The sequence below is a fragment of the Adiantum capillus-veneris genome, chromosome 22, assembly GCF_014529385.1.
Source record: "Adiantum capillus-veneris isolate H3 chromosome 22, ASM1452938v2, whole genome shotgun sequence".
Lineage (NCBI taxonomy): Eukaryota > Viridiplantae > Streptophyta > Polypodiopsida > Polypodiales > Pteridaceae > Adiantum > Adiantum capillus-veneris.
The window spans coordinates 122,171,554-122,195,568 of NC_140952.1; the positions used below are offsets into that span (position 1 = coordinate 122,171,554).

Below are 24,015 nucleotides of genomic sequence, written 5' to 3' on the forward strand. Positions count from 1 at the left end.
TGTCCTTTATACATGGTTTATGGGATACAAATAATTGCCGATATATTAGATTGGCCCTCGAATCCTCTCGACAGTTAGCAATGAAAGGAGATACATCATGCTGGTATGCGCAACTGTCCTCGTGGTTTCAGAGACACGGGTTCAGTATGGAAAGATTACCCCCCTTCCAATACTCTCTTGAGGCTCCATCATTGGCAATCACACGAACGGAGATTAATAAAATCATCCGCCAGGATCTTATACAGTTGGACACTAAGAGGACATGGGTAGACCCTACACAAGAATTGGGCACGAAGATGGCCGACTACAAAGAAAACTTCCTACAGCTATCTGAAGGTGGTTTTGTGATTCGCCCGAGCTACATGGATACCCACCTGTCTCATGGTTTGAGATGTGCTATTGGTCAGATTCGTACATCCTCACACCAGCTGGAAATTGAATTTGGCAGATTTAGGGGAATCCCAACTGAGAGCAGAATTTGCAAGTTATGCGGAATGGAGCCGGAGACAGAATTCCACTACATATGCCACTGCACCGTATACTATGAGATACGTGGGCGTTTCCATTGCCTATTTAAAGAAGGCTTTGGACCTCTAGATAGAGTCATGCAATACCAAGATCAAAGGTGCTTAGGCCTGTACCTACTTGAACTACATCGGCACAGGGATAATCTAATGAGAAGACAAAGAGCACTACAGCCTCAGAGGCAAATCACAAATTTCTTCGGATCGAGAGAAGCAGGAATGGAAGGAGAAGCAAGAGGCCAGCAGCGAGCACAAAGGAGTACCCACATTCACACCAAAGGCACCCTCATTGACAGGGCGATTGAGCTTAGGAAATCGAGACGACCACGACCGAGATGCAGAAGCACACTTCACCGGAGAAGACTATAACAAAGGATTAGAAGCATTCTAGCCAGACACCCAGAATGCTCCTAAGAAGTTTATCTAATACTTTGTATTTAGTTTTTCGCATTTATTTTCACACTTTCACACTTTTCAGACATTGTAACAGACATTTTCAGTTTGGTCTCATAGGTCACTCTGGCCTTTTGAAGACGTTAATATAACATTTCATTTCATTTCTCTCCCCCCTGCGGAGGACTACACAGCATCGAAGGAGGCTACGTCAGAAGATTCGGAGCACTCTGGCCAGGCATGCACGACGCCCGGTCAAACTACTAACCATGGAGGAGATTGATGAGATCCACCAACGACTGATGCTAGATCTCCTGTGATTGAGCTATCCCAGCAAGCCACCCATTTTTGCTTAGTTCACATCGACCAGTCTAGGATCCCATAGTATATATCTTTGTTTTGTACTGTTGTTATTTTGTTACTCTGACTTTGTATCAGATCCACCACCTTGTAACTTTCTGGTCTCATAGGTCACTTTGGCCTTTTGAAGACGTTAATATAACATTTCATTTCATTCTCTCTCTCTCTCTCTCTCTCTCTCTCTCTCTCTCTCTCTCTCTTTAAGGTCTCTTGGGATAGTTTCCTACAACGTTAAAACTCTCTTCTTCTTCTTCTTCTTCTTCTTCTTCTTCTTCTTTTCTCTCTCTCTCTCTCTCTCTCTCTCTCTCTGCGTGAAGAGTATTGGATGTCAGTGATATGGGTTGGTCCAGGTGTTCGCAAGATGAGGAGCACACTGGTTATGGGGGATATTTTATAGACATAGGGATTGCACATGGACTGGCCATTTTGAATGGTCTACAAATATTTCCAGCATCGAGTGGGTTTACTTGTTTTCCTCACAGACATGGGGCTAGCACAGTGGATTATGTTTTGGCTCGGCCCAGTTTTATTCCCTCTATTCAGGATTTTACAAGCCCAAGCCTATCGAGGTAGCAGTAGATCATGCCCTTCTCATGTTAACCGTCTCTTTTCAGTTCAGCACAGCTTGATTGGCACAAACATTTACACATACTCGATACAGTTTCACATCAGAGACTGATTCTGTCTACATAGATGGCATATACAAACGCTTTGCTACTGAGGAGCCGGGACTTCCATTAGAGGAGCTTACCCAGATACTGACAAAGACATTACATGATGTAGCAGCAGAGGCATATTCACACTGCCAGCCTAAGCACAGACGCCATTCTAGGAGCATGCCCTAGAACAGTTGGTATGATGAGGAGTGTAGAGAGACGAGAGCCACATTTCAGAGAGGTGTTTTTGGGAATCCTTACTCATAGACAGCCACAGATTTCCTTCCGATGGCTTGTGCGACAAAAAAAGAGGACTTATCTCGCTCAGCTAGAGGAGTTGTATAAGCTATTTTTGAACCAGGACTCAGGTGAGGCATGGAGATTCTTTCAACAGCACTCCCCTCACCGAGTATCACATCCACTGAGACTTGGGGTGAGTGTGCAGCATCTCTTTACACAATTCCGGGACAGCCGCCTCTACCGGACCCGCCGATACCATGTCCACAGACATGCATTTTCGTTACCACTGAGATGGTGAAGAAAGCTATTGACAAGATGAGGACTAAGAGAGCATATGATTATGATGGATTGGTGGCCGAGCACTTTATACATGCCCGAGATATGCTTGCAGAACTTCTTGCATTGATGTTCAATCGATCCATGTATGAGGGTTTTCCTGATACTTGGAGTATGTCGACTATTGTGCCTATTTTCAAGGCAGGAGATCAAAAGGCATACGAGCATCGGGACAAGCAAGTTTCAGGAGAGGTTTTTCTACTCTTGATCACATATTGACACTCAGAGCTATTATTGAGGAGGGCAAATCACATGCTAGGAGGATTTACTATACTTTTGTGGATTTCGACACAGTCCCTAAAGCTCGATTGATGCGTAGGTTACAGGAGATGGGTGTACCCAAAGAGCTGATTTGGGGGATCATGGCCCTGTACAGGGCAGTTGTGGGTCAGGTCCACACTCCAGAGGGGGTGTCTAAGCTTTTTCACTCCACTATTGGGGTTTGTGGGTTTGCTTTCTGAGAGAAACAGCTGGCCATGCTCCCTGCTTTCAGCTTTTATGTTAGTCTTGCTCCATATTAGGCATCATGATGTGGATGGTTGACTAAAATGGATTCTTTGTAAGGGGTCTAGTTATAGGCTTCATTTCCTCACCTTCGAATGCTGTTACATCACAAGAAGATTTTAAAATTTTCTCAGGTAAGAAAACGGAGCATTTTTCAGTGTTTTTCATGCAATGCATAGCATCATGAGCTTCTGCTCGACTCTCGAGAGTCACCGCGTACCTAGCTAGGTACGATTGGGGGCAGGGGACCACAAGCCCCCCCATCGGGCTGGCGGTCCCCTGCCTCCAATTGTACCTAGCTAGATATGCGGTGCCTCCCTCGCAGAAGCTCATGATGTTGAGGTAAGTCAGAATGTGGGAATTATTGTGAGAATTTGTCCAAAACTTCTTGTGTTGCATGTAGCAACCCAGACTTCTTAACTTACACGACCTGATAGTAGCTGAAGCTCTTTGCATCACAGGTTTATTTAGCCTAGCACACAGCTTGTGCTGCTGCAGAAACCAAGCAAATGTTCATCTAATTGTAGCCTCTATGAAATGCATGACAACTGTGTAGTTTCTGTGAGACACGAATGTAATCTATAGTTGGCCCTGTTCATTTTGACAGCATCCATTGAGTACCAGAAATCACACATTCCACTCAAAAGTCTTATAGCACAAAAGATTCTTGACAAACTTGGTCATATTAGCCGCAATTGAAGGTTGAGAGCAGAACGAGCTGTAGTTGTGACATTCATTCTAGCAACTCCCTCTCTTGAAATACACCCAACTTTTACGTGGAAAAAAAAATTGTCTAATTATAACAAGGCCAATTATGGTGCAGAATGAAAATAGATTCATACGTCTAAGAACGATGTCGTTTTGAAAATTGTCCATAAGCAAGGTGTATATAGTGTGAATAAGGAGTTAAATACAGACCTGGCCCAGGCTCAATGTGAACGATGCCGGTAGCAGAAATAACGAAATGCTCCAAATCCAACTGTGACCTTGGGACAACGACAAGATCATATGGTGTAAATTCCTTCCCTGATGCGACACGGTTGCAATAAACAATCTGGACTGGGCCCCCGCTTTCAAGTTCAGTAAAGTAACAGATTGCATCATCGCCCGTATGAAGATTGGAGAATTTTAAGCCCTCATCAGAATCAAAAACAGACTCATCCATTGGAAACCCTGGCCCAGCTATGTCATCTCTTGACATTTGTGCTGTCTCCTCCATACAGCAGCTAGCAGCTTAAAAAAGCAAAATCAAAAAAATATTACAAGTAGTGTTATAAAAGGCGTATTGAAGTGCAGATTAATATAAGAAAAAAAAATGTTGTAAATAGATGTCGTATTAAAGTCAGAACTTTTCAAATTCTTCAAAAGGCCAGTAATGTATGAGATGTAATTTACAATAACACTCGGTGTGAGCTCCATTAATAAGCACAGCATATGTATCGTGTGCAGCATACACTGGGCATACAACAGAGGCCCTATCTGAAGTAAAAGGGGATCACTAGTGTATTATGAGACTACAGGACAACGCAATAGAGCCGGAAATTCTCCAGTAATAGCTGTATTGATACCAGGAAATAATGACCCTGACCTTCCCATGCAGCAAACATCAAGATAGTGCTATTTGAGCACAAGTGCTACTCAACTGTGTCATTTGCTCTGGATATAGTCAATGGTGCCGATGATGCATTCGGGAAATTAGGAGAGTCCTAGAGAAAAGTTAGAACTTGTGTCAAGGGGCCATAAGCAAGTACCCAGTTGATTGGGAGGAGAATTGCCTTGTACCAGATCATTTCTATGATCTTCTATAACCAGCTGGCCTACTGCCAAGGTGTTGGACAGGATAAACAGTAATTCTCAGCTTAGAAAACCAAAAATTCAGCACTTAGATAATGAAGATATAAGACATAGTAACTAGGGGAGATAGAGAGGCTGAGAGACAGAGATGGGATCGGGAGAAATGGAGAGGAGGATTTTCTCCCCTACACAGTACTTGCCCAATGCCCCTAAATAGGCACCCCTTTTGGTATCTGTTTCATTTAGATAAAATAATACAATACAAGGCTCATGAAAGAGATGGCGTCCTCCTGTGGGAGCGCACAGAGAAATGAAATGAAATGTTATATTAACGTCTTCAAAAGGCCGAACTGACCTATGAGACCAAAAAGTTACAATGTGGTGGATCTAATACAGAGTCAAGAGTAACAAGATGACAAAATGACAGAATGACAAAATAAAATACTATGGAATCCTAAACTGCTACTGCTGCTAGGTTTGGACTAAGCAGCTAAACAGCTAGCTGGGATAGCTAGATCACAGGAGATCCAGCATCGGTCGTTGGTGGATCTCATCAATCTCCTCCATGGTCAGTAGTCTGACCGGGCGTTGTGCATGTCGAGCCAAAGTGACCCGAATCCTCTGATGCAGCCTCTGTCGATGCTGTGTAGTCCTCCGCAATCGTGGGCGTCTGGATCTCCCCAGCTCAGTCGCTCGATCGATCAGTATGCCTCTGGTGTAAGGCGACGAGCTCTGCTGTGGTAGTAACTCCTCCGGGTGTCCATTGGCAGCTCTAAAGAAGTCTGTGATCTGTCTCTGAGACTGGCTAGCCTCTCCTCTCATCAGGCTCTCTCTGTGTCTACGTAGCTCGAGCAAAAACAAACCCAGGCATCTCTAATCCTCGTACAGCATGACTCTAGAGAATGGTCCAAAACCCTCTCTGAAGAAGCAATGGAAGCGGCCTCGTATCTCGTAGTAGACGGGGCAGTGGCATGTGTAGTGCAACTCTATCTCAGGCTCGATGTCACACAGGGGGCATGTCCTGGCCTCTGTTGGTACTTCGTTGTATCTCCCAGTCTCGATTCGCAGCTCGATCCGCAGCTGGTGTGAAGATGTGCGTATCTGGCCAATAGCACATTGTATCCCATGATACAAGTGGGTGTCCATGTATCTGGGCCTCGTCACAAAACCATCCTCCATAAGTTGGAGGAGATGCTCTCTCTAGAAAGCCATCTTCGTGCCCAGCTCCTGTACTCGCTGTATTCATGTCCTCTTGGTGTCTAGCTGAGTCAAGGCTTGGCGAATGAGCCTGGTATCTCGGACTGTGTAAGAGTCAGAGAGGGCACATCCAGTGAGTACTGGAATGGAGGCAATCTGTCTATGTTGAACCCATGCGCCTGAAACCATGAGAGAGAGAGAGAGAGAGAGAGAGAGAGAGAGAGAGATGAAATGAAAAGAAATGTTATCGTCTTCTAAAGGCCAAAATGACCTGTGAGAACAAAGATTTACCTTGTGGTGAACCTGTACAAGGTCTAGATAAAAAGAAAGAGACTATTTAAACAAAAATATTGTCGTAGTTGTAAACGTTGGCTATCAAGAGACTGAGGGGTACATATACAACAGGTGGGTGTGCATCTCAAAGAGAGAGAGAGAGAGAGAGAGAGAGAGAGAGAAATGAAATGTTATATTAACATCTTCAAAAGGCCAAAAAGACCTATGAGACCAAAAAGTTACAATGCGGTGAATCTGATACAATGTCTGAATACCGAAATAAAAAGAAAAGAAAAGGTACTAAAAAGGGAATTGCGTATGATATGAGCAGGGGAGGGGTGGGAGTAGTGAATGAGGGCTAATATGAAACAATGTGGGTATGTGTGTGGTACAAGATGAGCAAGGTGAACAGTCCTCAAAAGAGCTGAATCACAGGAGATCCATCATCGGTCATTGGCAGATCTCATCAATCTCCTCCATGATCAGTAGTCTGACCGGGCGGTGTGCATGTCAGGCCAAAGTGACCCGGATCCTCTACTGCAATCTCCGACGGTATTGTGTAGTCCTCCGCCACCGTGGGCGTCTAGATCTCCAAAGCTCGGTCGCTCGATCGATCGATCAGCGTGCCTCTGATATACGGAGAATGTGAGAATCCATAGCCTCGGAGTAGAGTATCTTGCCACAATCTGCAAGCATAAGCAGGTATGATGTGCATGTCAGGCCAAAGTGACCCGGATCCTCTACTGCAATCTCCGACGGTATTGTGTAGTCCTCCGCCACCGTGGGCGTCTAGATCTCCAAAGCTCGGTCGCTCGATCGATCGATCAGCGTGCCTCTGATATACGGAGAATGTGAGAATCCATAGCCTCGGAGTAGAGTATCTTGCCACAATCTGCAAGCATAAGCAGGTATGATGCGAGAGCAAAGGGAACGGCTACCACCAAGATGGAGAGAGAAGCCATCACCAAAGTAGAAATCATCCATGAGGTCTTCACTAGATAAAGATCGCATAGGTACATCCAAACTCAAGCGGTATAAGCCACGAGCCCAAGGAAAAGCAAGGTAGAAGCTCCACCACAGAAAGACAAGACCCCCAAGAATCATTATTAGGGAGAATACATAGCAGGCATCCACATGCCAAAGGATACCCACATCGAGAGAAACATGTCCAAGAGAAGTATCTAACGTGCCAAGTGAAAGCACGGGTCCATCATACAAAAACCTAATCAAAAACCGAACAAAAGCCCCCCAAGTCACAAAAACATGTGCAAACCAGCTCAGCTTAGAAAAAAACATACCGCTCGCCAGACGAAATGAGCATATGGGCAGTGTCACAAGCACTCATTAATCTGTAAGGTGCATCAGTGACAGACCTGATCATGGCCTTATCAGGTAGCCTAAGTGCCACCAAGGAGACCCACACCCCAAGTGCCAACTTTGCATGAAATGCTACATACGATGAGGATGATAGGGAGCCCGATCATGATGGAGTTGAATGGTCCACTCAAAAAGAGATTAGAGGCTCAATAGTGCATATAGGTATGCAACCGTTGTGCAACAAGACTAGACAAAACTGATGCCCTAAACTCATGATGGCCCTACCCTATATCTCCTACAAGAAAAAATATATCCACAGATAGGATAAGTGGCCTATGATGGATGACAAGCCACGATGGGCAGCTCACCACCACTCCCTCTCCATCGCACTCCATACATGATCCACTAGCCAGTGAGTCAACCCACTAGACTAGTCACTAGTGGTAGCCTAGACTAGGGGTCGGCCCACTAATTTAGGCTTTAGAGGTAGACAGAGTCTAGACCAATGGGTCAGCCCACTGATCTGGACTCCAGAGGTAGTCCCTGTAGCCAGGCTACACTGGAAGCAAGTTGCAAACCCTAGCCCAAGGACACAGCATGTGGGAAATCTAACCTCTAACAACTACACAGTTGGTCTCAAACCTCAATCGCCCTCCTCTACTATTTTTGTAGTTTCCATGCCACTGATAACGCTTCGACCCACTTTCCACTTGTATTTTTGAAAATATTTATTGTTTATGTATTGTGGTAGTAAAGGTTAATGTTGCTAAATGGACTATTTTCTTTTTTTTTTGAGTAATTTCTTTTTATTGAAATTAGGATATTTATATGTGTGCAACCGTAAGCTTAGGAACTGTAGATCTACGGGAATTATTAAAAGCCATCAAGAACGGACAACTCTGATGTGTCATATGATGGGTGACATTAAGCATCAGAAAGAGGTTGTACCGTTAGTTCAGTAGGAGAGACCGGGAAAACGGATATTTCTGATGCGCCACGTGATGGGTGACGAGAGCATCAGAAAGGGAATATTCCATTGGTCTGGCAGGAAACCCGAACTAGAAAAGGAATACGCGTAAAGACGCAAGCACAAGGATAAAGATGGTTTCTGAGAAGCTTTTTACGAAAAGCAAAACATTCGTGGGGAAGGCAGATGCTTTCCCGCAAGGAATCTGTGTCTGCATAGCATATGTGCGTGTGTACTGCATCTGGGGACGCCTCGAATATGTTTGTGTAGCACCACTTTTCAGCTCATTGAGCATTTTTTAAGTTTTGTCCAGGTTCACATTTTTTTTAAAGAAGTGATCGGCCGCCCACTTAAAATAAAAAGCAAGGCTTAATAAAAGATTAGCGCTGGCTACCTGGCTCAATTAAAAAAAAAAACAACAATTTCTCTCTCAGCGCTAGCAAAAACAGTCGTAGCTTCTCTCTCTCTCCAGCACTACCTGTGCTCTATTTCGGACCGGCTATTCCTGCAGGGTGTGGGTGCCTACAAAAGCAACACACTCTCTCTCTCTTTCGACGGCAGAGAATTGCAAGCGCTAGCAGCAAGGAACACTTCCAGCGGAGAACCTACAAGTGATCGAGCGAAGGCAGTGCGCAAGGTCTCGTTCCGCACTTGGAGCAACAGGTATCAATCCTGAATTCACGAATCGCGTTCTTGTTTCGTGTTTGTGCTTTTGCACGTACTCCATCATAGAGGAGGAGCAATGAGGCCTTGGCCTATGCTCAGAGATTCCGGGAACGGAATCGGGAATAGTCTGTAGAGCTTCACGCTCTGGGAACAAACGGAACCAGATTTGAGAGCTCGTCTCTCGGGAAATTCCCGCACGGGAAGGAAATTGACCATTAAGTCGGAAGATCTAGAACGGAGGGGTCACTCCGGTTCTTGTGCTTATAAAAAAATTCTCCCTAATAAAGAATTGTCACGTGCACATCTAACCCTATGTGTACGTGGACAAGCTACTTCATGACAAGGGTTCAGTTAGCCTAGGAAGAGTTCTGGCACCTTTGTGAGTCTGTGTCACAAGACGGGCACCACGTGTCAACAGAAAAGAACAGAATGAACAGACTTTTAGCACTTCAATAACAACTGAACTGAGAGAGAGAGACGACACGCGACATGGAGTGGCGGAATTCCACCCCAGAGAGTATTGGCCCCAAACCTTGGCGCCCCTTTCAATATTTCTTTATATTACATCAACACAGAACAAGCCGGTACTCCAAACTCTGCACCTTCTCTAGGAAGCATGCCAGAGAATGAGCCCTTTGCACATATTTAAAGGCCCTTGGCCTATGAAAAGCAATTCACATGAAAAGCCTTCAAACTCAAAAGCTTCTAGTCCAAAAGCAATGCCAAAAAGTTGCCAATGTAAATCACGGACTTCCGTACAACTGCCACGTCAACACTGTCAGTGCGTTTTGCGGAAATCTACCACATCAACACTGTCAGCGTGAAACGCGGAAATCCGTACAGTCCTGCCACGTCAACAATTCGGTGGAAAATCACGATTGTGTATTGGTGGTGCTGCTTTATTTTAATTCCTTTATGTCACTGGGGCCCCATTGGACGCGGTCTCATAAGTTGGTAGGACTTCTTCTTCTGTTGTTGCTTGTTCTTAGGGTTTAGGCCCTTCGGCCGTAATCTACAAGTTGGCTCCATTCTTCAGGGCTTGACACGTCAGTAATTTGTGACATCCCCCGCTTCTTGAAAGAAAAGTAATCGTCCGCGATTACAACACATCTACAAAACAATTCAAGTTAGCTCAAAAATTTCCGAGGATAATTCTGAGGGACATTCCGAGGGACAATCAGTTTGCTTTTTTTTTTGTTAAGGAGTTGGCTTCTCCTTTCTTCTCCTTTGATCAAGGAGTTGGCTTCTCCTTTCGGCTCTTTTGATCAAGGAGTTGGCTTCTCCTTTCGTCCAATTCGGAACTCTTGATATGCTGCCATAGTAAAATTAGCCATCACACTCAGACCGCATTGATCTTCCACGAGTGTCTTGATGCACCAAAATTACATACCCAGGCAACCTCATCCAATTAGGAATATTCAGTAGTTGGCACATCACAATGCAACACAAATGCTCACATATGCATGTTACAAGACATAGAAACATAAAGCCGCCGATGAACACTCCTCCCCCGCAAATAACCATCCAAGTCCGGGCCATGAGATGTTCAACGACTCCCTCATCACTCCTCAAGCAAATAACCTAAAAAGGTACGGGCCATGAGATATAGAGGCCTTTTACAACCAAACGCCCCCCAAACCACAGCCTGCGTCGTTTGGAGGTGTTGAGAGTAACCACTACTCAGACCTTAATACTCCCCCCGTAAATAACCACAAGGGTCCAGGCCATGAGTAACAACAACAGTACTCCCCCCGTAAATAACCACGAGGGTCCGGGCCATGAGTAAACACAATACTTTTCAATCATTCAATACTCGCCCCGCAAATAACCACAAGGGTCCGGGCCATTAGTATGATGAACAAGCATTCTCAAACATTGTTTCTCACTACTCCAGCTGGGAGTAAAAATCACCAATCATTGAAACCAATATTAAAACCAAAGTCAGACAATTCAAATTGGCACCAAGACACGTTCAAAACAGATACCATCCATTTCAAAACAAATTTCAAACAAGATCACCAAACAAGTTCAAATAGAACTCAAACTTAAAAATCAATCTCGACATCAATCGAGCTTGAAAAGTCGACTGACTTTCCATCTTGAAACCTGCACCAAAAATTAGGGTTAGGTTATTTCCATAAGGTCGTAGCCGACCACAACATGGTTCAACTCTTGGACAAGTAGTGTTCCTCTGGCAGCTATGGTAGCCCCAAGCCATAGCAAGCACAACGGACCTCCAAGGTCATCAGCTCGTGAAGAGACATCTACTGAGAGATGTCGAGAAATTTCAAGCTATAATCTGCTAGGGTTTCCATGGCAAGCATTTCACAATACCCAACTCTGCCAGAAGTTGCACTCCGAAGGAAGATGTCAGAAACCATATAACTTCGGGCAAAAAATTTCTTGAAAGCTTGCCAAGTCCTTGGAGTGTGCGGCTTGGTAGCTATAGACATCAACATCTCCATGGCATTGCTTCTGAGAAAAACAGTGACTCAAAACAATCTTGGATTCTTCTCTTGCAAGTGATCTTTTTGGCCTATGCCCTGTAAGACATGAGCGGTGAAGACGGGAGCTCGCCCGATGCGCGATGAAGTAAGGGTGGAAGTGGCTAATAAGTCTGAGGTCGGAGCACGAAGCTTCTTCAAGTAAAATTCTAGTAGTCTCTAGTTTGCTCTGTCTGCCCTTATGTAGGACCAATATGCTTTCAGAAAAGCACACGCCTGAATGCTCTGATACCATTGTCACAAGACAGGCACAACGTGCGAATAAAAAAGAACAGACTAAATAGACTTTTAGCACTTCAATAACAACTGAACTGAGAGAGAGAGAGAGAGAGAGAGACGGCATGCGACACGGAGTGGCGGAATTCCACCCCAGAGAGTATTGGCCCCAAACCTTGGCGCCCCTTTCGGTATTTCTTGATATTGCATCAACACAGTACAAGCCGATACTCCAGACACTGCACCTTCTCTAGGAAGCATGCGAGAGAATGAGCCCTTTGCACATATTTAAAGGCCCTTGGGCTATGAAAATCAATTCACATGAAAGCCTTCAAACTCAAAAGCTTTTGGTCCAAAAGCAATACCAAAAAGTTGCCAACGTAAATCACGGAATTCCGTACAACTGCCACGTCAACACTGTCAACGCGTTTTGCGGAAATCTGCCACGTCAGCACTGTCAGAGTGAAACGCGGAAATCCGTACAATTCTGCCACGTCAGCAATTCGACGAAAAATCAGGGTTGTGTATTGGTGGTCCTGCTTTATTTTAATTCCTTTATCACTGGGGCCCCATCGGACAGGGTCTCATAAGTTGGTAGGACTTCTTCTTCTGTTGTTGCTTGTTCTTCTTAGGGTTAAGACCCTTCGGCCGTAATCTACAAGTTGGCTCCATTCTTCAGGGCTTGCACGTCAGCAATTTGTGACAGTCTGTTCGCAGACCGTGCATGTCCAGACACTTAGAGTAGATGCATATCCTCTGGTTGCACACAGCATGATCATCAGATTACGATCAGGAGCATTTTTACAGTGCACAGACCTATTTTTCCTATTTTAGCCATTTTTCACTTATTATTAATAAGTGACTTTGTTGGGAATCTCGGTAGGGCAATTTGACTCGGGCAATATATAAGAAAAGCTAGCGCTAGCAGTATCTGGCAGAAGAGGCAACAAGGACGAAGTGTCTAGCAGTGCACCTTCTCAGCAAGACCCCCGACGGAACAACCTAGAGTTTTCAGCCATCAAGAACAGCCTAGCGTTTTTAGCATTTGCAGATCAGCCCCAGCGTTTTGCAGATTGCAGATCAACCTGGCGTTAGCAGATTGCAGCAGACTTCCCTAGCGTTTTTGCAACAGATAACAGATCAGCCTAGCGTTTTTGCAACTTGCAGATCACTAGGATCGATGATATTCTAGACCGACTACAAGGATCCTCTTGTTTCAGCAAGATCGATTTAAAGAGCGGATATCATCAAATCCGAATCGTGCAAGGAGATGTCTACAAGACAGCTTGTTGGACTACCTTCGGTTTATTCGAGTTTTTGGTGATGCCTTTTGGTCTTACCAATGCTCCAGTGACCTTTAACCGAATGGTGGACACGATTTTCAAAGAGTACAGATCTCTTGTTGGCACTTTCTTTGATGACATTACTGTCTTCTCCAAAGATGAGGCAGAACAAAGAGAACATCTGCTACAGGTCTTTCAGGCATTGCGGGATCACAAGTTGGTGATCAATGCAAAGAGTAAATTTTTCCTACCAGAGATACACTTTTTGGGACACATCGTCTCAGCAACAGGAGTGCAAATGGACCCGGCCAAGATTGAGACTATCCTTGATTGGCCCGATTTGAAGAATGTCCATGAAGTTAGAAGCTTCTTGGGCTTATGTTCTTACTACCGACGGTTCATTAGAAAGTTTGCAGAAGTTGCTTCCCCTTCGCATATCTTGACACAGAAAGGAGTCCCTTTCTCGTAGGGACCCACAAAGGTGACTGCCTTTCAGACATTGAAAGAGAAATTGACTACAGGACCAGTTTTGACTTTGCCGGATTTGTAGAAGTCATTCGAAGTATATATTGTGATGCTTGTAGTCGTAGTCTAGGTGCGGTCTTAATGCAAGAAGGCCATGTCATTGCCTACGATAGCCAATTGTTTTCAAGGCCGGAATTGACAGCACAGATAAATGAGAAAGAGCTTTTGGCGGTTATCCATGCTCTTACTCAGTGGTGACATTACCTACTCTGAGACGATTTTACGGTCTTCACAGATCACCAGAGTTTACGCTACTTCTTGTCACACAAGCAGGGTGGCAGATGCTTTGTCATGGAAGCCGTTGGCTCTGGTTATTTTCGCGATACACCACAGAAGCTTCGAGGATATGGTCGATCAGTATGCCACAGATCCAGATTTTGCAGATGTATTCGGTCGAATACAGAATGGGGAGGTAGTAGCGGGATATTCTATTCGAGATGGCTACTTGATGAAGAAAACAATGTTGTGCCTTACACAACCGTTGAGGGAAAAGGTTTTAACCGAATGCCACTGTCCACCATTTACGAGTCACCGCGGCATTGCTACCACCTTTAAAGGTGTGGAGAGAAACTTCTTTTGGCCGCGACTCAAGGACGTGGACGATTTTGTACGTAGTTGCTTGGTATGCCAGAAGGTCAAGTTTGACAGGCATAAAGCACAAGGATTTTTACAGCCTTTACCCATACCCACCCGCCCCTAGGAAAGTATTGCAACGGATTTCATTTTTTATCTTCCGAAGACAGAGAGTGGGCACGATAGTATCTGGACTGTTATTGACAGATTTAGCAAGCAAGCCCATTTCATTCCAGTGAAGAAAACAATCAAGCCGGATCACTTAGCGAGATTGTTCATTGCACAAATATTCAGATTACATGGCATGCCTGAGACAATTTTCTTCTACAGAGATCCCTGATTCACGAGTTTGTTTTGGAAGCCGGTTTGGGAGAACATTGGCACATGGTTTGCAATTCTCGTCATCTTTTGACCCGCAGACAGATGGGCAATTAGAGATTGCAAATTCAGTCGTACTCGATTTATTGAAGTCTTACATCTCAAATCAGAAGACTCAATGGGAAAAGTATTTGCCCTTGGTGGAATTTGCCTACAATAACACGATTCACTCTTCGACGGGGAAGGCGCCATTTGAGATTATTGAAGGTGCTACGAAGGTTCCACCCTTGCTAAGCACGAAAGGTAAAATTTTTGAAGCCGACCAGTACACGAGGGACTTGGACACAGCTTTTGCCAAGGTCCGGGAGGCTTTAGAAATCTCAGGAAAGACACAAAAAGACAGCAGATCGACATCGTCGCGATTTGAAATTAAAGGAGAACGATTGGGTGCTCTTACGTTTTGAGAAGGCACGCCTGAGAAAGAAAAAGGGAAAGGAGTGGCTTTTTCCAAAGCTTAGCATGAGATACTATGGACCTTTCCAGGTAAAAGAAAAGATAAACGATATCTCCTTTAGACTGAAGCTGCCCGATACTTGCAGGATTTTTCATGTGAGTCTCCTGAAGCCTATTCAAGGCGATGTGTCCGATGATGGGGAGCCAGATGAGCAACCAGAAGTGGAGGAAAACGAGGAGATACTCGTTCCAAAACAGAAACTGGCACATAAAGATAGAAAGATAAAAGGTAAACTGATAAGGCGGTTCTTGGTTAAATTCAAGAACTATCCCGCATTGGATACGAAGGAGGAGAACCTGGCAGATACTCCTCAGATTGTGAACCTTTACCTTGAAGCATTCGGTTTAGCATAGTCTACTCCGATAGAACCCCGACTTTAGCATGGGCGAATCTAGTTCAATGGGTATGCACAAGAGGGGAGTCACTCCGCTCCTTTGTCGACAGATTGCCTCGATTCTTTATACTAAAGTCATTGATGTCTCTTTTGAGTTTCAAGGATACTATGAGCTGACAGTATTCTGCTGTAATGACTTTAAGAACTGGAATTCCCGATAATATCATACTGATTTGTACTTGACTTGTTTAAGTGCAGGAATTGATAGACGAAATGACTGCATCATTACGGTCTTATAAGATCTTGCTAGACGTGATTGCAATAAGAATTAGTTAATCAAGCATCTATGAGGTCCTGGCTAGATCTAGATGCGATTGCTAAATACGTTGCCGATTAATCATGGTCTGAGATCCGGATGAATTTTGAATGTGATTTGTCATGTGATGTCCTGTGATGTGACTGTCGATTCGTACATGTGCTAGATGTGTGTTCCTAGTCTGTCGGTACTAACAGTCAGTGTCTGCTAAGATAGTTTATGGCTTCTGTCTGTTTTGCAGGCGTAATCGAGGGAGATTACAATGCTTTCAAGAGGGGGGTATGTCACAAACTGGTGACGTGTCATGGCCCTCGACAAGTCTGGCAGTAGATACACACACATCCCGGCCAGCTCCCGAAAAATCCGCAAAAGTGCTGACGTGGCAGTGTACGACACTTACGTGTTTTGCGACGGGAATTGCGGCAGTAGGCTGAGCGTACGTAATTCCGTGATTTGCTGCAGTTGTACGAACTTTGTTTTTTGCGCAAAAGAATCCTACGCAAGGCTGAAAATTAGAAGCTTTTTGGGCATTGCTTTATTTTAAAAGATAACCAAACAAAGAATACTACAAAGAGACATGATAATATCAGTTCAAGAGACTTGGTACCATGCAGATAGTAACCAAGCCATCCAAAAATACCAAGATTGATGATATGGGTGTTGTTCAACTCTAAATTTCAAAGAATCATTTGATGACGTACCAAAGTCTTATCCTCATGAACATGTTCAAAAGAATGCATGTATGTGCACAAAGTGGCGTACCACATGGTATTCTAGAATGTAATCTACTTTTGGGTATCTTGTAAACTTATAAATTAGTGGGTTGGGCTCTCACAACTCAAAGCATCTGGACGCAGAGTCTGAGAGTAAGAACCCTCCCACTCCCTTGTACTGTGAGCACAGATTAATACAAAAATAAATACCGAAAGGGGTGCCAATCTTTGGGGCCAATACCTCTTGGCACGGAACTCTGCCGGGCCGTGTCGAATCAATTGTAAATTATGAACTGTTTTGAAGTGAATCTCTGTTGTGTCGCAGTAGAATCTTGACTTGGAGTGTCCAAGTTTGTTACACCATCAACACAGTACAAGCCGGTACTCCAGACTCGACACCTTCTCCATGAAGCATGCCAAAGAATGAGCCCATGGCCTCATATTTAAAGGCCCTAGGCCCTAAAAGCAGTTTACATGAAAAGCCTTCAAACTCAAAAGCATCTGGTCCAAAAGCTGTCAGCGTAAATCACGAATTTCCGTACAACTGCCACGTCAACAATCAGCGCAAAACACGGAAATCCGTACAATGTGCCGCGTCATCAGTCAACGCAATTTTCGGAGCGTTCGTACTGTTGCCACGTCATCAGCTGCGCGTGTGTGTGTGGGTCCTGCTTTATTTTAATCCTTTATGTCACGGGGGCCCCATCGGACGGGGTCCCATAAGTTAATAGAACTTCTTCTTCTGTTGATTAATTTCTTAGGGTTTAGGCCCTTTGGCCGAGACCTGCAAGTCGGCTCCGTTCTTCAATGGCTTGACACGTCAGCAGTTTGTGACATCTCCCCTTCTTGAAAGAGAGTAATCGTCCGTGATTACAGCATATCTGCAAAACAACTTAAGTTAGCTTAAAAAATTTCCGAGGGACAATCAACTTTTTCCTTTTTTTGTTAAGGAGTTGGCTTCTCCTTTGGGCTCTTTTGATCAAGGAGTTGGCTTCTCCTCTCAGCTCTTTTGATCAAGGAGTTGGCTTCTCCTCTCGTCCAGGTCAGAACTCTTGATATTCCGGCGTAGTTAAATTAGCCATCATACCCAGACCACATTGATCTCCCCCGAGTGTCTTGATGCACTAAAATTACATACCCAGGCAATCTCATCCAATTAGGAATATTTAGTGGTTGGCACATCACAATGCAACACAAATACTCACATATGCATGTTAAAAGACATAGAAACATAAAGTCGTTGATGAACACTCCTCCCGCATAACCTAACAAGTTCCGGGCCGGGAGATATTCAACGACTCTCTCATCACTCCTCCCGCATAACCTAAAAAGGTTCGGGCCGAGAGATATAGAGGCCTTTTACAACCAAACGCCCCCCAAACCGCAATCTGCATCTTTTGGAGGTGCTGAGAGTAACCACTGCTCAGACTTCTTAATACTCCTCCCGCATAACCATCCAGGTCCGAACCGGGAGTCACAACAACAACAATACTACCCCCGTAAATAACCACAAAGGTCCGGGCCATGAGTAAAAACAACACTTTTTAATCATTCATACTTCCCCCGCAAATAACCACGAGGGTCTGGGCCGTGAGTATGAATGAGCAAGCATTTCTCAAACATCATTTGTCACTACTCCACTCGGGAGTAAAATCACCAATCATTGAAACCAGTATTAAAATCAGATTCAAACAATTCAAATCGGCACCAAGACAAGTTTAAAACAGATACCATCCAGGATCACCAAACAAGTTCCAAACAGAACTCAAACTTGAAAAGCAATCTCGACATCAATAGAGCTTGAAAAGTCGACCGACTTTCCATCCTGAACCCTGCACCAAAAATTAGAGTTAATTTGCTTCCATAAGGTTATAGCCAACCGCAGTGTGATCCACAAACTCTTGAATAGTCGAAACAAGCCTCAACAAGCAATGTTCCCGTGGCGGTGATGGTAGTCCCAAGACCTGGCAATCACACTAGACCTCCAAGGTTTTTAGCTCGAAAAGAGACACCTACTAAGAGATGTCGAGAAATTTCAAGTTATAATCTTCTAGGGTTTCCATGGCAAGCATTTCAGGATACCCCACTTTGCCAAAAGTTGCACTTCGAAGAAAGATGTCAGAAACCATATAACTTCGGGCAAATTTTCTTGAAAGCTTACCAAGTCCTTGGAGTGTGCGGCTTGGTAGCTATAGACATCAACATCTGTGTGGCACTACTTTTGAGAAAACAGTGACTTGAAACAAATCTTGATCCTTCTCTTGCAAGTGATCTTAATGACTTATGCCCTGTAAGACATGAGCGGTGAAGACAAAAGCGCGCCCGATGCGCGATAAGTAAGAGTGGGAGTGGCTAATGAGTCCGAGGTTGAAGCACGAAGGTAAAATTTAATTTCCAATGAACTTTGGCAGTGCGATCTTCCTTTGTCTGCTCTTTCGTAGGACCGGTATGCTTTCAGAAAAGCACACGCCTGATGCACTGATACCATTGTCACAAGACGGGCACCACGTGCCAATATAAAAGAACAGACTGAACAGACTTTTAGCACTTCAATAACTACTGAACTGAAAGAGGGAGAGACGACAGGCGACACTGAGTGGCGGAATTCCACCCCAGAGAGTATTCGTCCCGAACCTTGGCGCCCCTTTCGATATTTCTTTATATTGCACGACACAGTACAAGCCGGTACTCCAGACTCTGCACCTTCTCCAAGAAGCATGCCCAAGAAGGAGCCCATGGCCTCATATTTAAAGGCCCTAGGCCCCAAAAGCAATTTACATGAAAAGCCTTCAAACTCAAAAGCATCTGGTCTAATAGCAATGCCCAAAAGCTGCCAATGTAAATCATGGAATTCCGTACAACTGTCACGTCAACAGTCGACGCAAAACGCGAAAATCCATACAATCTGCCACGTCATCAATCAACGCAATTTCCAGAGCATCTGTATTGCTGTCACGTCATCAGCTGCATGTGTGTGTGCGGATCCTGCTTTATTTTAATCCTTTATGTCACTGGGGCCCCATCGGACGGGGTCCCATAAGTTGGTAGGACTTCTTCTTCTGTTGCTTAATTTCTTAGGGTTTAGGCCCTTTGGCTGAGACCTGAAAGTCGGCTCCGTTCTTCAATGGCTTGACACGTCAGCACTTTGTGACAGGTGGTACAAAACCGCTTGAGAAACATATTGAGGATGGTGCCGATACGCACAAGGATCTTCGGATCGGAACAAACGGCCTACAACGAGCAAAGGCCAGGAAAAGGAACTCTCTGCTAGATAAAAGCAAGGATGTCTCTATCTCTTCTCCATCTTACTCTCCTGATTATACTACTTCCACTTCTCATACAATATCTAAATCTTCTCTCAAGAAGAAACAAGCCACCAATACTACTGCCCTACGTAAAACTAAAGTAATGCCCATATTCAAAAAGGATAGTCGCAAGTCTCATTGCTGCCTGAGGATTTTCAAATCTGGCGACAAAATGTCAAGTTTGACAGCTATACTAGACGGAGAGATATCTCTAAAGCATTGTCCTTTATCAAGCAGTTTGGAGTTGCTATCACTAATGAGCAGTTCACGGAAAAATCCAAGTTGCGTCATGTTGGGATGTATCTCAAGGAGATGGCAAGCAACTGGTGGTTAGCCAAGATTCTCGAAGGCTCTCAAGCCAAAACATGGTCTCAGTTCAAAGCTTAATTTATCAAAAATTCCTTCCACTAGATTTTGAGAAGGACATCCAGAAGGAATGGATTGGCTCGCCCAAAGAAAACATGAGAAAGTCACCGCTTATGTTGACAAGTATCGGTCGGTTCTTTTAAAGGTTACTTCTTTCATGAAGATTTTCGACGAGGGAAAGATGCGAAAAATCGAAGCAGGTCTCCTACCATAGCTTTGGAAGAGCATGAAGGTGTATCCTCATGATACCCTTCAGAGGATGATGAAGTCAACAATCATTGTTAAGGACTTACACTCTAACTACAGAAGAGATACTCGAACTGGAACAGACCATCTATCATCAGGACCGGACACTTAAGTCTGGAAAGTTTACACTTTGAATGCTCAAGGGACAACCAAGCAAGAATTAACATTCTATCCCAAGAAAGTGGAAGGATATGTACAAGCACTACAGTTGAAACCAACTGTTTAGAAGCCAAAGGGATGTTGCTAAATGGACTCTTTTCTTATTTTTCTCAGTACTTTCTTTTTATTGAAATTAGGATATTTAAATGTGTGCACTTGAACCGTAAGGTTAGGAACTGTAGATCTACAGGAAGTATTAAAAGTCATCAGGAACGGACAACTCTGATGTGTCATATGATGGGTGACATTAAGCATCGCGAAGGGGTTGTACAGTTAGTTCGGTAAGAGACTGATGTGTCACGGCGGGAGCATCAGAAAGGGAATATTATATTTTGTTGGTCTAGCAGGAAACCCGAACTAGAAAAAGAATACGCATAAAGACATAAGCACAATAATAAAGATGGGTTCAAGATGCTTTTTTGCAAGGAATCTGTGTTTGCATAGCATCTGTGCGTGTGTACTGCATCCGGGGACGCCCCGAATGTGTTTATGTGGCACTGATTTTCAACTCACTGAGTATTTTTTAAGGTTTGTCTAGGTTCACATTTTTTTTAAAGAAGTGACCAGCCGCCCACTTAATAAGTGGGCAACAAGGCTTAATAAAAGACTAGCGTTGGCTGCCTGGTTGAATTAAAAAAGAAAGAGTGACCGGCCGCCTACTTAATAAGTGGGCAGCAAGGCTTAATAAAAGACTAGCGTTGGCTGCTTGGTTGAATTAAAAAAGAAAGAAAATCAATGATCTCTCTCTCAGTGCTAGCAAAAACAACATTCCGCACCGGCTATTCTTGTCAAGTGCGGGAGCCTATAAAAGCAACACTCTCTCTCTCTCTCTCTCTCTCTCTCTCTCTCTCTCTCTCTCTCTGGCAGAGAATTGCCAGCGCTAGCAGCAAGGAACACTTCCGATGAAGACCCTGCAAGTGATGAAGCGAAGATAGTGCGCGAGGTCTCGTTTCCCGCACTTGGAGCAACAGGTATCAATCTTGAATTCACGAATCTCATCCTTGTTTCATGTTTGTGCTTTTGCAGGTACTCCATCACAGAGAAGGAGCAATGAGGCCTTGGCCTATGCTCAGAGATTCCGTGAACGGAATCGGGGATAGTCTGTAGAGCTTCACGCTCTGGAAACAAACGAAAATAGATTTGAGAGCTGGTCTCTTGAGAAATTCCGGGAAGGAAATTGACGATTGAGTCGGAAGATCTAGAATGGAGGGGTCACTCCGGTTCCTGTGCTTCTCCCTAATAAAGAATTCTCTTTAAGGGGGGGGGCCAACCCATCTTCTGGTCCCAAATACAGTGTCGATCCTTTCCACTCTTTTAGTTGAAAATTTATCTCTTTTCAGCTTGTTGATTATTCGTGTGCGCTCCCGTTTGTGACAGTTAATGCGAGGTTTCACAATGACCACAATGCTGCAGCTTTTTGGTGGGGTGCATTCGTCATGCTACGATTTATAAAAACCCTGTTTCGTCCACTAAAGAGTAGGGAAGAGAGAGTAAGCTCCATACAAAGGCTAGCTCTTAGTTGCTATTTAAAAACTCATTGCAGTCATTAGTTGAAACAATAAGATGGTAAGGTCTTCTGTTTATGCTAAGAATCACTGCTTGTGTTGAGTGTTCCGCACATCTACACACTCACTTGTTGTGTCAGCATACTAGTGCTTCCATTCACTCAAGCTGATCACAAACTTCACAAACGGAGAGGCTCGATTTCGTTTTGAACTAATCAGAATACTTCACTTCCATAAGTGGGCAGCTAGTGCTTCAACCAGAACCACCTAACATGCCAATGAATGATGGGCAAGCCATGGTGTTTTGAAAAGTACTCACCCAAGACACCAGCTAACAGCTAACCAAGCACATTCTCCTACAAGGTCTGCATGCTATTGTCTGTAGTGTAAACATCCTATCCTCCATGTGTGACGTGCTTGATAGTTGACTCTCTAGTTCTTTAGAGTTTTGGCAATATTTTCTATCGTACTTGGGACTCCAAAAATCATTCAAGAATCAGATATCCATGTGATGCATTTAAGCTGATCTTTGAGGGACTTTACAGGTCTCCTTCAATATGATTGAGATTGCGTAGGTTATCTCAGAGTTGATCTTAAAGTAGAGTCACATCCATAAGCCTGATCATAGCCTTCCTTGTTTAAATAACTAGTAGCCCATACCAGCTCGCTCTTATGTCACTGAGTTCATAATCCAGACCAATCTACCATGTTGAATGCAAGAAGCTATTTTCCAATGTCTCTATGGGGCACCCACACCGGCTAAAGGACCCCACAGACATACAAACGCTCACGCTTCAGCATCTAAGCATGCCCAGCTCCTATTTTCATCATGACAACTTTCCATGGTAGCAATGCTTGGCCTCTTCCATAGTTTGTTCCAATCCATTGTCTTGGCTAGACTTTTCTCCTCCCGACCTCACTCCAGAGTCCAATCTCCACCTAATTTGCTTCCAGTCCACATTTCCTCTTACATGTTCACCATCTGAGTTCTCTTGCAAGATTGTTTGCAAGCATTCTACCCTGTTTGTATTTGGTTCCTGGTCTCTAGGCGGGTTGGCATGATCCCTTCGACTCCTAGCTACCCATGCTGATTTTTTTGACATGGTACACAGATATGTACATCTGATGCATCATATAATGAACAGTTAAAGGGTTAACCCACAATTGTCTGCTCGCTTCCATTCCACCATACCAAAATCTCTGACATTGTATCAAGAATCATCTGTGGAAACCTTGAGCATTCTCCACATTTTGTCTCTTGCAATTTGCATATACACACTTACACGCACACGCAATCTGTGTATATGCTTACATTGGCAAGGAAAAATGCTTCTTCCTCTAAAACCACCAACATACCACAATGTAGCGTGCAAATGCACACCAAATCAATTGCGTTCAATTGCAACTCAGCACTACATGTCCTCAGCAGCATATCTGAAGTTTTGTGTATGCCTTCCAACCAACAAACTAGCTCTCCTTCAGCTCCAACCAACTCTTCCCTTTGCAGCCTCAAAAACACTCCCCAAAGATATTTTGTCAGAACACTTTTAATGCTTCCCACATTGTTGCCATCAACAGAAATCCCTTCATCCTCCCTATTGGGACCAGGCTGCTCTTGCCCCATACATACAACAGCCGTCACATTTGGTTTCCTAGCCTCATCTTACATATACCAGCACGTGATCTATCGAATTTCCAGGCGCATTCTGCACTCCACTTCTCATACATACCAAGTCCTGGCTACTATACCTGCTTTGTACGTATCCTTGCCTTGCATCTTTGTTGTTGTGGTTTTTGGGTTTCCACCGTTTTGCGCTGGGTTTTTTTTTTTTTTTGGGGGGGGGGGGGGGGGAGAGAGAGAGAGAGAGAGAGAGAGAGAGAGAGAGGTAGGTGCGTGTCCACGTCGGGACG

The 24,015-nt window shown here is 44.3% G+C and overlaps 1 protein-coding gene across 7 annotated transcripts in view; it reads right to left on the reverse strand.

Annotated features, from left to right (window-relative positions):
- LOC147430133 (uncharacterized) overlaps positions 1 to 24,015 on the reverse strand; it is a 213,446-nt gene that overhangs the window by 189,323 nt on the left and 108 nt on the right. For 3 of the 7 annotated variants that reach the window (XM_086494646.1, XM_086494648.1, XM_086494645.1), the window contains exons 1-2: positions 23,854 to 23,914; positions 3,932 to 4,246 (exon numbers count right to left, since the gene is read on the reverse strand). In XM_086494646.1, the coding sequence (XP_086350772.1) occupies positions 3,932 to 4,246; positions 23,854 to 23,881 (343 nt within the window). In that variant the 5' untranslated portion in view covers positions 23,882 to 23,914. Of the gene's footprint in view, positions 1 to 3,931; positions 4,247 to 22,423; positions 23,961 to 24,015 lie in introns of those variants that run through there. The other 4 variants (XM_086494643.1, XM_086494642.1, XM_086494647.1 and 1 more) reach the window with 4 other exon arrangements.